The 16,102-nt window shown below is 38.2% G+C and overlaps 1 protein-coding gene across 6 annotated transcripts in view; it reads left to right on the top strand.

The window, feature by feature from the left end:
• The window catches only part of MACROD2 (mono-ADP ribosylhydrolase 2), an 855,789-nt gene that overhangs the window by 805,120 nt on the left and 34,567 nt on the right, over nucleotides 1-16,102 (top strand). For all 6 annotated transcript variants that reach the window (XM_021527840.3, XM_077781852.1, XM_021527839.3 and 3 more), the window contains 5 exons: nucleotides 1,734-1,796; nucleotides 5,123-5,188; nucleotides 13,726-13,803; nucleotides 14,417-14,491; nucleotides 14,986-15,075. In XM_021527840.3, coding sequence (XP_021383515.1) covers nucleotides 1,734-1,796; nucleotides 5,123-5,188; nucleotides 13,726-13,803; nucleotides 14,417-14,491; nucleotides 14,986-15,075 — 372 coding nt within the window. The remainder of the gene's footprint in view (nucleotides 1-1,733; nucleotides 1,797-5,122; nucleotides 5,189-13,725; nucleotides 13,804-14,416; nucleotides 14,492-14,985; nucleotides 15,076-16,102) is intronic.

Below are 16,102 nucleotides of genomic sequence, written 5' to 3'. Positions count from 1 at the left end.
TATAGGATTCTCTTGATTTATGGATTGCTTGCTGCATAGCTTGATGGCACCAAGCCTGTGTTTTAAGAGAAAAGGGGTGGGGCAGATAAATATTTAGCTAACTTCTGGGTTTTGTTTTTTTTTTTCCATGTGGTCCTCCTATTGTGTGTGGACAGGCAGAACTGTGACTTTGAAAACAATACCTTTTGATTTCAAGTCAGGGAAAGAAAAACCCTGCAGCTTTTGTCAGTCCATTCTGGTCATCTGCATAATGCAATTTTTTACAGGAGCTCACTAATGTGCTAAGAAATCACTATGGCAGTCATCCATTAAGGTCGGAATTCCTACAAAGAGTTACCAGGAGGGCAGGAAGCCCAAGTCCCCAGTGATGGCCATCAGCTGCACCCTGCCCACCTCTCTTCTCTCAGGGGAAGGGTGTCCAGTTCCTGCTCCATCTCCTCTCCTCCTGAGAGCAGCTCTGTGCAGGGCCAGCCTTGGAAATCATTCTCCACTAGTCCCATCTGCTGGATGCCAGGAAGAACTGCCTGCTGGAAAGAGGGAAAGCATCATACCTCAGCCTTTAAATATCTGCTGGGTGCAGTGTGCTGCCAGATGGACATCTGCCCGTGGAAAATACGTGCTCTGTCTTCCTTGCATCCACCTAATCACATTGGACCACTGCTATTGCCACCACCAGGTTCCATGGGTTAAGTGAAAGCAAGGTGGCCGACACGAGGAACTTTAGCTGTTTTGTTTTAGAGAAGCTGTAATCAGAAAACCCATCAGCCAGCAAAGATCACAGAAGAAAAATATGTGTATCATTATCAGGACATTTCCAGGCCTGGGAATGAATTTCCCTTCTTGCAATGTATATGCTCAGCAGGCAACTTTTCAAATAATCTCATTGAGGCTGGTGCTCAGCTGTTCTCGTGGTGCTGCAAAGCAGGGAGTGTGGCCATGGCATCTGATCCTGCGTGAAGCTCTGCAGCCTATCATGTTATTATGAAGCTAAAAGAGCCTTTTCCATCCCTGAAAATAGAGAATTCCTGATATATTTCTAATTACCCATTCTCCGTGGTTATTTGCTATTTGGTGCCTGCCTTCCAAAAGGGAGCTGGAGGGTAGAAAATGGATAATGAATATGAAGTAGTGAAGAAAACAGGGAATGAATGTGAATGTAAAAAGAGGAAAAATTCATTCAGTTCTAGCAATCTTACTTTGGTTTGGTGTGCTCTCTTCATTACAGCCATTTATGATGCTTTTTTTACTTTACATTAAGTGTCATAATGGCTTTTGCTCTAAAATTCAGTTCAGTTGATTCTCACCTTCCATAGGCATTGAAGTAAGTTCTGCAGGTCAGAAACACAGCCCAAGAAACTGTTGAAATGCTACAGGAGGAAAATAACCCTAGGAAAAAACCTCTTTATAAAATACGTAGAAGTTCAAGCAAAAATTTTATTTATTGTGGACCCTGTTTAGGGAAACATCCCTCTATTTGGTATTGTTATTTCCAGTGAGCTTATTGAGAGAAAATCTATAATCCTCATCTTGAGAGAAAAAACATGACTGGTTTAAATGGAACTGGTCCTGTTGGCAGGTTTTCTCAGCTTACCTTTACAATCTCTCCTTTTTTATCACAGTGCTTTGCTGTAAATTAACAGTTTGTGCTAAATTGGTTACAATTAATATTGCAGTGCTCCAGGTACCAATAAAAAGATATATCATAAATAATTTTTCTGTGTTTTCTTCAATAGGTGGCAATGGCACAGTGGACAAGGAAAACACCGATGAAAGTAAGACAGAGAGCCAAGAAGCAGGTTTGTGCCCAGCTCCTTAAAGGCCTGTCAGGTTTTATCCACTTTGGTGAACAATAACCTTAGTCAGTGCTTTTGAAGGGAATGTTTGTACACTTTCACCAGATTAGCTCAGGTCTTGAGCAATTCTCCCATTAGAGACTGAATCTTCATTCATTATGAATGAATGTGCTGCAGTGCAGGAGTGCAGACCCCTCTCCAGCTCACCAGCTCTACATTCTTCCTTTCAGGTGACTAATCTAGCTAATCGTCTCACAAGGAATAACTTTTTTTTCTCCTCTCTGGATAGAATAGGAATGAAGGAAAGAAATTTGGGGAAGGACGAAGCAAGCAGCAGGCTCCTTCTCATGAAAATTCAACTCCTGAATATTTTTAAAGGGTATTTTCAAGTTTTAAAAAATTGCCTGCACAAGTCACAATGGTTATAAAGATTTAAATCCATAGAGAAAAATATTACATATGCTGTGAGTGAATGTCAGAGCTCACAAATGGTGGGTTTTGCAGGTGTCAACGCTTATAAATTCTAGTGAGTTCAGTATGTCAGAATATAGTGTCACTCCATGCTCACAAGAGATTTTTTTTTCTGTTTGGTTTTTTTTTTTTCCTGTTCTGTTGTCTGGTTGTTTATGGTTTGCACAACTCTGTTCCTTCCAAGAGACAGCTAGAATGACTTACTTACCAAAAGACCTGAAGTGGCAATCGAAATGTCTATTACCTTATTTATTAAGTATTTCTTTAACTGTAGTATTACGTGTAGCACACAGTTTTTCTCATTTGATTAGGATTTCTTTCCCATTGTATTGCAGAATGTTCCTTAAACATATTTAAACCAGAAAGAATAAAAGGGTTTTTCTTTGGAATTTCTTGAGCTGAAGGTAGCCAGTCAGCAAACACAGCAGATAAATTTAGACGGCCTGGGTTCCTGACTTACCTGATTTGTTTCCTGTATTGTGGTAATGAGAAGTCCACTGAATGAGGGTCTTCTTCTCATCCTGTGCATTGGCCACTGTGTAGGTAGAAGGGCAGCTTTTCTCTCTGCCTTCCACAGGTAACTGTTCTTCAACTGAGTGTTGACATCTGATGTTGCCTGTACGTGTTTGAAGCCCTTCTGTGCTTCATGTCCTTTTTGTCACCTCTTCTGCCTCTTAATGTGGGGCAGGCAGTGCCAGGTGAAGCCAGAAGCAAACAGTGTTACAGAATGAAATAGATTCCCATGGACCTCAGCAAACTTTATCCTCCCCAAGATAAGGGTATGGTGGTGTTTTGTAAGTGCTGGAGGGCAACCATATATCCTACCCTGGTTTTTCACTTTCATGCTAGTTGTATTTTAAACAGGCCCAGGGGACCAGGGAGAAGAATGAGCTATTCTGTGTGAATTGAAATTCTCTTTTGAATCCCTGACTAGACTGTGGCATATCTTTTTTCCTAGCAATTTTGAGCTTTTAACTTTACCAAGTACTACTTGACTGCCAGCTCACCTAAGAGCTAAGACTGCCTGGAGCTCCTGGCTCCAATTGCTGAGGTTCCTGTTAAACCTGATTATAGCTTTTGCAGATGCCCACTGTGCTTGTCAGTGATAGTCACTCTGAGGGTGTGAGTTTGATTGAATAAAATACTCTTTTTTTTTCCCCCAAGAGAATTAAGGAATATTTGCCTCTTGAAACTACTTCTTTGCTGTAGGTGTTTTTAATGCATTATGCTTTTCCCAAAACTGCTTGTTATGACTTGTTGCAACATGAGCTGTCAGAGCTGGTTTATCAGAGCAGTGATATACATTCTTTTGCTATCTTGTATTGGTACTCATGTTTCATTATTCTCATGAAGAGTGTCAAATAAAAGATCCAGATATTTGAGGTCCCAGATCCAGAAAATTTCATACTTTAGGGACACGATTTAGGTACATACCTAAATATAATGCCATGCCCACTCATAGCCCAGTACTCAACTCCTTGACCCTGGGCAGATGGTGTTGCAGGAAAAAAATGATTTGGCTTATCAATTTTCCCTCCTGGTTCAGATAGTCACAGGAACAGAGCGCCACAATTAGCCCAAGTTGGTTACAGCCATTTAATGAGTCTCTGCAGTTTTCTGCTCTATGCACTGCAGAGAAAAAGCATCACCAGGAGCTTTGAGGTTGCTGCTTTTTCACCCCTTCTTGGCAGTAGAAAATGACCTGATTTTCCAAGGTACACAGTTGTATGCTTAGATTTCTAAACACTATGAGTGACCACTTTTAGGAGCAATTCCCCCCAATGTTAAAGTTCTTATTTGTATTATCTAAACCAAAGGCATAAACAACTTCTGAGTGCAACAAATCATATACTGCGATATTGTGAAAGAAAATATAGGACAAAAATTTGATGCTTTATCTTAGCTGGTCCATTACATAAGGATTTTTATATTCTCATTATAGTGAAAAATATCATTATATTATAAAGAAAAGTATATATTATTAAGAAAACTATTGTAGTGGAGAAAGCAGTAATATTCTGAAAAGACTGAAAATTTTAAACTGTGTGAGGTTTTTTTAAAGTCTGACCTCCAGTCTGTCATCAATGAGCTTCACAGTTAACACGTGGAAAAACAAGAAGGCAGGTGGTTCTGAGGTCTTATTTCAATCTAGTTAAAAGTACTTGCTGGCTATATAAGGAAAATATTTTCCCAGAATCATCAGCAACAAGTCTTTTGAAAGAAATTAAAATCTAGGCATTAAAATGAAAGTTTATAAAGACTTTTAGAACTACAAAAATTAGCAAGAAAATAAAATGTTTTCACTTTCACTGTTGATTTAAGTTCAAGTACCAGTTGTATCTATTAACTACAATAGTTTTACCTGCATGCTCTACTATTAAAAAACTGCAAGCTGCAGAATTTTAGGGACTTTCTAATTTCAGACCTGATTCATGAAAGCTTCTATTTTCAGGAAAGCATTTGCATCTAGTCATTTGGATTCCAGTAGGATTCATGGACATGATTCAATTTAAGAATGACTTAATTATTTTTTTTCAAAATATATGGGTTAAATGAAAAAAAGAAATCTCAGAGCAAATAGAATACCAGTGTACCCATTAAACCAATAGCTGTTCCTCTCTCTGTATTATGAGAAATTGAAATACAGATTTAACCTGCCTGTATTGGAATGTTAGATTACACCTTGCTTGGGGAAGATGATCAGACCAGTAATAGCCAGTGAATGGATGGAAGCCCAGTAAATGAAATTCAGGTCTAATGTCTTGTCTCAATAAGGCATAACACTTTTTTTCAGTAAAGTGGTTCATCAGTTTTCTATTTAATTAATAGCTTCTCTTTCATTTCCTTTGTTCTTGTAGGTGAAACAAAACCTTCAGCTGTAGCCAGCCTATCATCAGAAGACACTGAGCTCAGTGAGAATAAAGGTACAGACTGGAAATTGGATTTTCAAATATCCTCTCCCACGAGGACATTTCATGAAACTGTTTTTTCCTTTGTCTGGAAACAGCCAAAATAACAGTTAAACAATACAGAAATAGGTAAATGCTTGGATTTTCATTTACAAAAGTCTTTGAAATTAAGTACTTGGTACCAACTGTTGTGCTGGTAGGAGAGACATCACAAATTTGTAAGTCCTCTTGTTGTGGAGTTAATATAAAAATATCATACATGACATATCCAAAACAAGCCCAAAGCTTGGGCTCACTGGGGTGATTCATATATATTTAAGCATGCACATCTATCTCAGCAATATCAGCTCCCTGTTCAGTGCTCTCCTGATGCAGGAAAAGAAAAACACAATAGCTATAAACACATCAGGAGGAGACAGGAGGAGATGAAGTCATAACAGAGGGGCAGAGAGTAATGTTTATCTTGTGCAGACTGTGCTGGGCACTCAGATAATTTAGTTTGTAATAAATATTTAAAAGTGTCACAGGACCAAATGATAGGGTGTTTAGGAAACAAGAGAGATTATCTAATTTAAATGCTTCAAGCTGAGATTTTTCCTGTGGAGCTGTTGGTTTACCAAGAGATAGGAGCCAGTGCACAGCTGTATTGTTTTTGATATTCCTGTAATAATCATGCTATTAGTTGCTTGTGCTGGTCTACATTTTTAGCATTTTTGTGGGGGTACATTAGGAAGAAGTCTGGGTGAAATACAAAATGTTTGCTACTGGTAATCCAAAACAGGAGTTATGCTATCTATAATAAATGTAGCCTATCAGTATGACCTTCAAGAAAGACTATTAGAAAATTTTCGTGCATTTTACTGAGATAACATAATTATTAACATCCATTAACTTATTTATTTTAAAAGATTTAGTGTTTAATTCAGCATTGCTTCTTGACTCTCTTCTCGTTTTTCTAGATAAGTGTGACAGGGTGTGAGATCCTGCCCTTTTGTTCAAAGCCACATGCTGGATAGCCTACATACTTACCTGATTATGAGTTCAAAGCCTTGTGCAGGTTGATTTAAGTGCTCTTGTAACAGATTGATTGATGCTGCAAAGAAAAAAAAGAACCACAAACCTTTGCTGTAGCACTGGCTTTTGCTTTTGATACATCACAAATTGAAATCCTGGCAAGGGTAGTGGAAGGCAGAAATAGTGATGGATTCAATCCCAGCATGGTTGGTGATTGCCTGTCATTAATTTCTCTTGTTTTGATGACATTTGGCCTGTTTATGTCTTCTGTATCTGGAAGACTCCCCATTTTGTCTTTTTCACAATGTGAGGGTCACAGAGAGGCTTTGGGGTTGGATTTTCCTTTTCTGTCTGCAGTCAGATGACAATCCCAACAATTGGTATTTTTCCACGTGCTTGTTCCTAATGAAGAAGACTGTCTTCTGATATGCTTCTCAGTGTGTAAGCCCTCCAGGTTTTTACACCATTGCATTAGAAGTCTCTTCTTAGGAAAGAAATTGTCTTTGTGTGATAAGTCCCACTGTTCATATAATATATTAAGAGTATATCTAGTGTTTTCCCCTCTTCTCTTGAGAGGCTGATGGAAGAGAGAGAGCCCTGAGAGATCCAAAGTGCATTATCTCCTTGATGTCCTACCTCTCCTCATAAGAAAGATGGGAAGCATCTTGTAGGAAAAAGGAGTGAGACAAAATCTCCTCCATAGATTTTGCTTGTAAAACTGTACAAGTTAAAAAAAGAAAAAAACGAAGATAAAAGCTAAGACCACGTTTTCATATTTGCTTGCTAGTTTTTTTTTTTTTTTTTTTTAATGGAAACAAGAATTTTGAACAGCAAGGCCACCATGGCCATGGTTTTAATCCTTATTTCCATTGGTAGATTTTCAGTTTGCAGATCTTTACTGTGAGGGTGATGAGGCATTGATAGAGATTGCACAGAGAAGCTGTGGATGTCCCATCCACAGTGTTCAAGGCCAGGTTGGACATGACTTGGAGCATCCTGGTCTAGTGGAAGGTGTCCCTGCTGGGGGCTTAGAATGAAATGATCCTCATGATCCCTTCCAACCCAAACCACTCTGTGATTCTTCAATGCTTCTATAATTTCAGATTTTTGAGAGGTTTTTAAAATAAATATCACTGTTATAAAAAATGTGCTACTTCTTGAGAAATGGCACTTTTACAAAATCCTGGCATTTCTGAAAACACCTGATGCTCCCGAAACAAATTCCAGCTTTCAAATTGTTTGCCCACTGAGTTAACAAGGCTAAAACCTCCAGGTTCTGGAACATATTCATTTCTCTCATATTCATTTCATTATCTTCAACTAAATGAACAGGACATAAAGCATTTAAAGAAATTATGTTTTCCCAGTCCTTCCACTTAATTACTGTAAAAGATTTATGGAAAAGAAGTCTAGCTGCACATTCCCAAAATGCATCATTTAAACCACTCTTTCTTGCTATGAAAGTTTAGGTATTTTAAATGTCAGCTCACTTTGAGTGCACTAAAACAAGGATTTTGAGTCCAATTAGAGTTGACTAGCAGTTTTTCTGCTTTATTTTTCCTCCTCATATTCCTGGGATCAAAATATAGCCAGTATATTGACATAGTTATTGTTCTAAAATGTGATGATATTCAAAACAAAGCACATCCATCTCTGCTACTATGAAGATCTAGTATTTCTGTTGTATGTCAGTCCTCTTTATCATTTATTTTTAAAGGAAAAAAGGGAGGATGTGAACATGAAAGGGATTTTTATGATAAGAGTGAGGGACAGTGCAGGAATTACACTTGAGTGGCTTTGATTAAAATGAAAACCTCTTGTGAGACCGCAAATCTCACATTAAACTAAAAGTATATGTCTTCTGTTACCATAGATAGGTACTGTCCAGGAAAAAAAGTCCACAGTTTGCACACGGTGTTTGAGCAAACTGAATTTTTGGAGTGTTCATTTGTCTCCAGAAAAAAAAAAAAGGGGAGGGGTTGGGGTGCAGGAAGGGGGAGAACAGTCATATTTCAAGAATAACAGGATTTTCAATGCAACACTGTAGAGCTATCCTCTTATTCCAATCTGTGCCAAGTTTCTCTTCCTACTATCTGCAAATTTTACCATCACAATTTTGCCCTTAAAAACTTGCATGCTTAGCTATGATCTCTCGGGGGAGAGTTGACATCTCCAGGCAGCACCTTTGCAAAAGTTCTTCATTACTGCGCATATGGAAGTAGATCCTTTATATACAGCATACTTCAAGTGAGAGATGCTTCTTTCTGTGAAGTGTAAAGGCAGAACAAAGTGATTAAAGTCATTAATGTTTGTGCAGCAGATAAAGGGTGTATCAGGAAGGCTGCACTCAATCTGGTATGTCTGTACAAGATTATGCTGGGGCTACAAATTCATTTTAAACTGACCATGAAGTATGTAGAGATTGGATTGAAGGATTGAACCTGTGCTTATGTTTTGTTAAAGAGAGTCTGTGTACATGCATGCATGTGTGACAGAGAATATTCTGCATCTTCATCTCAGTTGACCCTTTTACCAATCACTATTTTAACCCAATTTAATGATTTGACTTTCTGGCAGGAAAATGTAAAAAGGAACTGGATTTAATACAGGTGAAGCATAAATCCCTACTGTGCAAAGTTTCTGTGCACAATACATTTATTATAATTCATTAGCACTTAATAAGAACTGAATTTCATTTGAAGGTCAACTAAATTAAATCATATACTAACTAATTTTAAAAATAAATAAGTGATTGATTAATTATTTCCAGACATTCACCAAAGTCTGGGCTTCTGTGGGAGTGCCATTGAAAGCAAGTCACTGTTTTTCTGCATTCTCTGGAGTCAGATTCAGTTGGCTGGAGGGCTTTTGTTTTCAGAAACAGAATTAGATATATGACTTGGCTAAGGGTGGGTCTTAAAAATTCTCTTTGGGCAACCCAGAAGCTGGTAAGTATCCTGACTGTAAAATGTAATGGGTGTAAATTCCTCTTTGGCCAGCTGTAGCTCTCAGTATGGAAAAATCATGATGTCCTGAAGATGGAAATGATTGAGAAAGGATAAACTGAAAGAGCATTTCAAATGCAGGGGAGCTGTGCAAATTGACATAAATTAGTCATTGGTAAGCACATGAAAAAGACTGACTGAAAGGCCAATATGTTCAGAAAGAGGTATTTAAAATCAGTTCTTAGGTATATATTAAGATGTCTAAATGACTGACCTGATTTTGAGCACTCAGCTACCAATGAAATGTTTTTACCTCACCCTTGGGCTATGATTACTCCTAAAGTTTCAGCCTGGAGAATTTAAATTATAGGTAACTGGAAAAGAACCTTTTTGAATGGAAGAGTTTCAACACCCTCAACCATACCTGTGGCTTTGTATACCTCCTCAAGCAATAACATTTTTCTGTCCCTTGGTTAGAAGGATTCCTGTGAAAGCCAACTGGCTAACACAAGCTAATTTGTGGGGTTTGGGGTTTTTAACCAGGGATGTCAGCACCACCATCCAACCAGCCACTTATTCTCTTAACACCTTCCACAAGGCTCACTGTGAGCTGCTTGTAACGTGGGTTATTCACTTCTTCACATTTCATCTAACCCGAGTTGTGCATCCAGATGGGGTCCAGCCCCTGAACTACTCAAGAGGTGTTTCTGCTCTACCCTTCACCAGTACTGGCACCTGCAATAGTGAGCACTAATCCACCTTATTTAATCCTCCTTATTTTTGAGTGTTATCTGACCTAGAGCCATTCAGCTGTGCTTCCATCACTCCAGCATGAGATCCTGCTCTTTCATTTCCTCCCTCCCGTCCTTTCCCCTGGACAGGCTCTAACCTTACAGGTTTTTCTCAGCTTTTGCATTTCCCAGAGCCCTGTACAACAGGTCCTGCTCCTTACATCAGGAAAAGGATGCCCACAGTTTTTATACTAGCTGCACCTGGAATTTCTCAGGTGGACAGAAGGTGAGATGCCCTTTCTTCAGCTTGAAGCACAAGCAGTTTGGAGAAGTATTTGGTGGTCCCACCTGCAGAGATGAACTTTTTGGTCTATTACCTGAAATCTTGCTAAAATATCTTTATGAGTTGTTGCACCTAAAGAGATCTGGTTTACCAAGCATTTTTAAACTTGGGCTTCAATAAATCTAATCTGTTATAAAGATAGATTAAAATGAAATCTTGGTGGATATAAAAATAACATTTTAAAGTCAAAGCTCAAGAATTTCTTCCTAACTTCTCATAAACCATCATTTTATAGTACTTCATTTTGACATATTTTCCTCGGTTTATGAGGCAAAAGAATACCCTAATCATGTGGAAGCCTCCATGCACGCCATTACCTATAATTTTAGATGTCTGCTGGATTTCTTTCACTCTGGAAATATTCCAGTCATTTATCACAGTATCATGCTTAAAAAAATAAAATGTACTGAACCTGCTTCTTTCCTAATGACCAGCATTTTCCCTCTTTGATCTTCTTACAGCTCCCTAAAACATGGTGATTTATCTATGCTGTGTACAGGATCCAGATGTTCTGCACATTAGAAACTACTCAGTAAATAAGCCATACAGAGAGTAGCTGGGGAAGTGAATTTTAGAAGAGCATTAAAACCACTTAACATTCAGTTCTTAGCATCTCCCTTCTTCCTTAGCTTTTGCAAAATCGTGTTTGAGTAGCATTGCCTTATACAGTCAAAGGAAAAAATGAATGGCATGGAAAAGCATGGGGATTTATACAGGATTTAGACAAAATAGTGCCTGACTATTGGCAGGAAGGATAGGGTTGATAGTTTACTGCAAGCTGTGGGCATTTTTTGGAGATTAATTCAACGTACATTTGATAGGAGCAGTGAATATGCTTGCAGAGTGTTCTGATCAGTTTATTTAAAGCTGAAATATTTTGTAAACAGATTGTTAAAGACTGGGGCTAATTCCCAGGTGGACTCAAGCATGCAGTCCCACAAGACACTTGTTCCAATAAAATGGAGGGTAGCAGAGATAAGCACTCCTGACATAGACACTGCCACTCCCGCCAGCAAGGAATTTTGAGAACCAAGGGATGCTCAGACTTCAACCATCACTTAAGCTCCTGATGTGCAGTAGATAAATGTGGCCTATCTTTGCCTTATTTACACAATTAAACCTCCTGTTTGACTCATGCATGTGTGATATTAGGAACTGTGTCCCAATGTGGTATCAGAAACAAGGTTTTTTTCAGTCCTGACTGGAGGAGTCTTAACTTTTACAGTCTCAATTTGTATTTACAGTGCCCAGTGTATATGTTATCAAAAATACTGTGCTGTGAAAGAATAGTCTGGCTTGGATTCTCTGGTATGACTTAACAGATAATTAAATATGCTGGGAGAAGGCTGACATTGCTTTATGCCATTTTACAAAATCAAGTGAGTAAGAGGTGAAGAAAGGCCTTAGGGACAGCCAGTGCTCTTGTAGGCCCTGAATCATATAGGACTATAATACTGGCTTTACACAAGGCTCCAAAGGGCTAAGTGGGCACAGAGGATCAGCTGAGCCTGAGGAATATCACTATCCTACTGAAAACTTGCACACAGAATGTGGTGTATCATCAGCATTTTTATTGATCACTGCCTTTGGTTTTACACTTTCACTTTTGCTTGGCACAGATTTGCTTCATAAATCTGGATTTATTCCTTTGTTTTATTTTATTCTTGTTAATCCTAAAAGTAAATCTGTCTTTGGACATTTTGGCTTGAATATTTAGTGCAATATTTGGATTTGAAAAGGAGTAACCTTTGATATGATCTTGACATTAAGGATTTTGGAGCTCAGAATCTGCATGGTAAAACCAATCAAGACAGGTTTCTGCTGGTGACGTAAAATTGAGAGACTCTTACAGCTAGGCAGTAACTTCTGTCCATTGTCTGTTATTTTCAGAGACATGCTTTGCAAAAAATAACTTGCAAAAATTATCATTGTAGATGGCCTGGGACAATTTGGAATTCAGTGAAGTTACATTGCTTTCTCAAACACTGGAGCAATTGGACAACTGTTTATGATAAAAATGAAAGTTTAACTCCAAATTACAATTCCTTGAGAATGAAGCCCACAGGACAGACTGCCAGCTGTGCCAATAGGTGGGAATAGTGTGGTATGGAAGACTGGTGAAGTAGGGCAAAAAAAAAGTGCAGCAAGTATAAAGTTTAGCAAATTGTACATCAGTGAGTTATTCTACTTTCAAACTTTGTTTTTTTAAACTTATTGTCATGCCATGAAAGAAGTAAGAAACTGTGCGGGTAATTAAATATTTGCCTTGGGGGATTATTTGCAGTTAATTAAAGCCACACAATTTCAGCACATACCTTTCCTACAGATTATTAAATTTGGATCAGTTATTAACAACCTAGCTTTCTACTTATCCATCAGAGATTACTTTTGGACACTTTCAGGAACAGAGTTTTACAGGGGCATACTTGGGTATATTGTAAGATTTGCTCAACAATGTTGTTGAGAGGGACCTTCCAGAATTTAAGTTGTAAAAGCACTGCCAGGATGTAATTTATTATCACGTGCTGTAGATCTTTTGGCACTGTCACTTACTTTTTCCATTGAGCAGGATTTTAGAAATCATCTCACATGGGAACAAAAACACTGATCATCTCTTGCTGCTGTTGTGACCTGGAGTGGACTTATCCCTATGGTTTGCACATTTAGATCAGCACTGGTTTTTAATGAGGTTCAAAGAGAGTTCTTTATCCAGTGAAATCTGTCTGTGAAGAGGATGAGCAAAACTAAATCAAGTGTCTTTTTTGCTGTATTACCTGAATGCATGGAATTATGCATTATATATTTCTCTGTCCCCATGCAAAACTGGCTGTTGTCAGAAAATGTTTGATTCAACAAAATGATGCCTTGTGTTTATGAAGACCCCAGATAGCACAGCAATTGGACTATCTGCCAAAATGTAATTTAAGTCTCACTGTGGCACTGGTTCCAAGCATTGCTTTGGGTAGTTCATTTTGACAGTCTGCCCCAAAAAAAGAAAAGCACTCTCGGCCTTGGGAGCTTTGTCATCAAGTGACATGAGGCTAGGATTTGCACAGGGATTTATGGGATTTAATGTTTCTGGAAAGATTTAAAGTTTCTGTAAATTCAGCCATGAAAAACTGTTATTCTAAATAAATAATAAATCACTTTATTTATCAAGTAGATTGTTTCTGCTATTTCTCATAGATTTGTGCCACTCCACTCATTAGGAATATAATTCTTGGTAGTGCTGCTGATTATTCTTATGCATCCTTCTTCATCAGCTCCTGGTTTAAGTCTTGTACTGCCAGCAAAAAACTGCTCAGTATGGGCAGGGATTCTGATATCAATTTGAATAATTGGAACCCACAAATACACTTCTGTAGTTTATAAGACTGTAGTTAAACAGCTAGAAAATCAGTCAGTGTATCAAAATGTCAAATACGAAGCTGGCACCTAAGAGCTCCTCTAACTCAAGTCTACTTTCCCAGCATGAAAACTGCTTCAGGATTTATTTGTTTGTTTGCTTTTTTTCCTCAGATTCCCTGAAAGACTCCAAAGGCACGCAGAAAGGTGATTCAGTGCATCCTGTGGGGTGTGAACAAGATCAAGCCAAAGGTAAAGTTTTGTATCAAAGTTTTTTAGGACAGCCATGATGAACCAGTGTGAAACTTGAGTTCTTCCAGTGTCAGCACCCAGTGGGTTTAAGCCTGACTTCTGCCACCTTAAGGAAATGCTGTTCGCTAATGGAGGTTACGTGTCAGCCAGCTGTGGGACAGTAACCCCTGATGCTACTGGGAAAGCCACGTGTCTCTAAATAGGTTTAGCCATAATGATCCTGGCTGCACAGCACTATTATCATGTCCTCCTGTGTTGTTATTGTGGTTCTGAAAGCCTGTGGGGTGTTTCTGTTCTTTCTGCTGACCATCAAGTACAAGTGCTTTACAACATCTCCTATGAGAAAAACAATGTCAAGGCTGAGCTGCAAAAGAAGAAAAACTGTAAGTGCTGCAGGGTCAGTTTTGACCAGCTATCTAACTAACCTAATGTTTAGTACTGTTAAATGACATTTTCCTATATAAAATGTGTTCAACATGGTTCACTTACTAGGAAAAAAAAGTGGTTCTTGGCTTAGAAATACCATGCTGTGTCTAAGGTTCACTTTCTGTTTTAATGAATTGCATGCGTGCAGCATCATCCTGATAGCATTTTCTGTTTGCTGTATTAACAGGACAACAGGATGTTTCTGCAAATGAGGAGATAAAAACTGGGGCAGATTCCCAAGGCTCCTGCATGGAAATAGAAGGTACTTCAGTGTCTTGAAATCAAAGAGCAAGATTAACAAGCAAAAACACTAACGTAGAATCACGGAATCATAGAATGTCTGGGATTGAAGGGACCTTAAAGATCATCTAGTTTCAACCCCCCTGCCATGGGCAGGTACACCTTCTGCTAGGCCAGGTTGCTCAAAGCTGCATCCAACCTGGCCTTCAATGCATCAAGAGGTGGGGCATGGGCTGTGTGTGTCTCTGGGATTGCAATGAGTCCCAGTGAGGACCCATGTTTGGAGTAAGCACATGGGATTTTGTGCTAAATCCCAGAAAGTCCAGTATCTTCAAGGCTTTGCTCTGAACGAGAGCCCCTTGGATTTCCTTGGACAGCTTTTTTATTTGTATTCATGGAGGAAAAGATCCTTTTCCTCTGCCAGTGTTTTTAATGGCAAGGTCTCTAGTGGGTGTTAATCCTTTCAAGTCCATTCTGAAAAGCCTTACTCTTCATCTTTTTATCAAATTTATTCAGATCCACCGTTGAACCAAGACACAACAGAAGCTGAGATTCCTTTGATACTTGGTGCAGAGGAAAAGGAAGAAGGAAAAGAAGAAGAAGGAGGTGAGCCTATTATAAAGCAGATGGAGACAGAGAATGCTGCAGGACTCATGTTATCCTTTTCTATTGTAAGGAAACGTGAAAAGGACACAGAAAAGTGTTCTTTTTTCCTCTATGAAAAAAATCTTTTTTTTGTCTTATCTTTGTGTGTAGTTTTTATATATTGGACTTGGATTTCACTAGAATGCTAAGTGCAAAAAAGTGCACACTCAGGTTCAAAAGTGGCATTTAAATACTCTCCTCACTTTTGTTTTTTTGCCTTTAAGCCCATAATGCAAGAAGCATTTGGAGTATTTGAATAAATGAGTATGATAGTTATTTGTGAGATAAATTAATAGAGATTTAACTAAAGAGTAACTAAAACTAGTAATTCTAAAGAAGAAACCAATATTTGGATTGAGAATGCAGTCTTCTGAGGCAGTAATTTTTTAATGGTAGTAAAGTATTTGAAATCTTGGGAATACTTTTGCAAGGAAATATAGAAATTTAAGTGTTGGATGCTCCTGGGAACCCTGCAATCATCTCACCATTTGTAAAGGCACATGGTTATATAAAAATTATGTATTATGTAAATAATTCTCTAATTTTAAAGTAACTGCCAGTTAATTATATGGTCATTTGTAGAGCCCAAGGATGAATATTACAGTTCCATATTAAAATGCAGACATGATTTTTATTGAAAATTCTGGTCAATACTAACTGTGTTGTCCTAATTATGAAGTCCTTTTCTCAGCCACATTGACATCAACTTAATTGCAAATCTGAATTAGCAATGTTGACAATTTTCTTCACTGCAAAGCCAGGTTAATAGAACCTCTTTGTTCATATACAGCTAAACAATATTTCCATTTCTTTTTTTTTTTTTTAATTTTAATTGCCTATCCAAGTTGAGACTAATCACATCTCTTTGTTATCATTTGTGTTAATGGTATTGGTTTTGTGCTGTGTTAATGATGGTGAAGGTAGAATTGATATAATTCTTACGTTCAAATTCAGGTAAATGGTACCACACTGCCTCAGTTGCAAACCC

Source organism: Lonchura striata, chromosome 3 (genome assembly GCF_046129695.1).
Source record: "Lonchura striata isolate bLonStr1 chromosome 3, bLonStr1.mat, whole genome shotgun sequence".
Lineage (NCBI taxonomy): Eukaryota > Metazoa > Chordata > Aves > Passeriformes > Estrildidae > Lonchura > Lonchura striata.
This window is presented reverse-complemented; position numbering and strand designations above follow the sequence as displayed.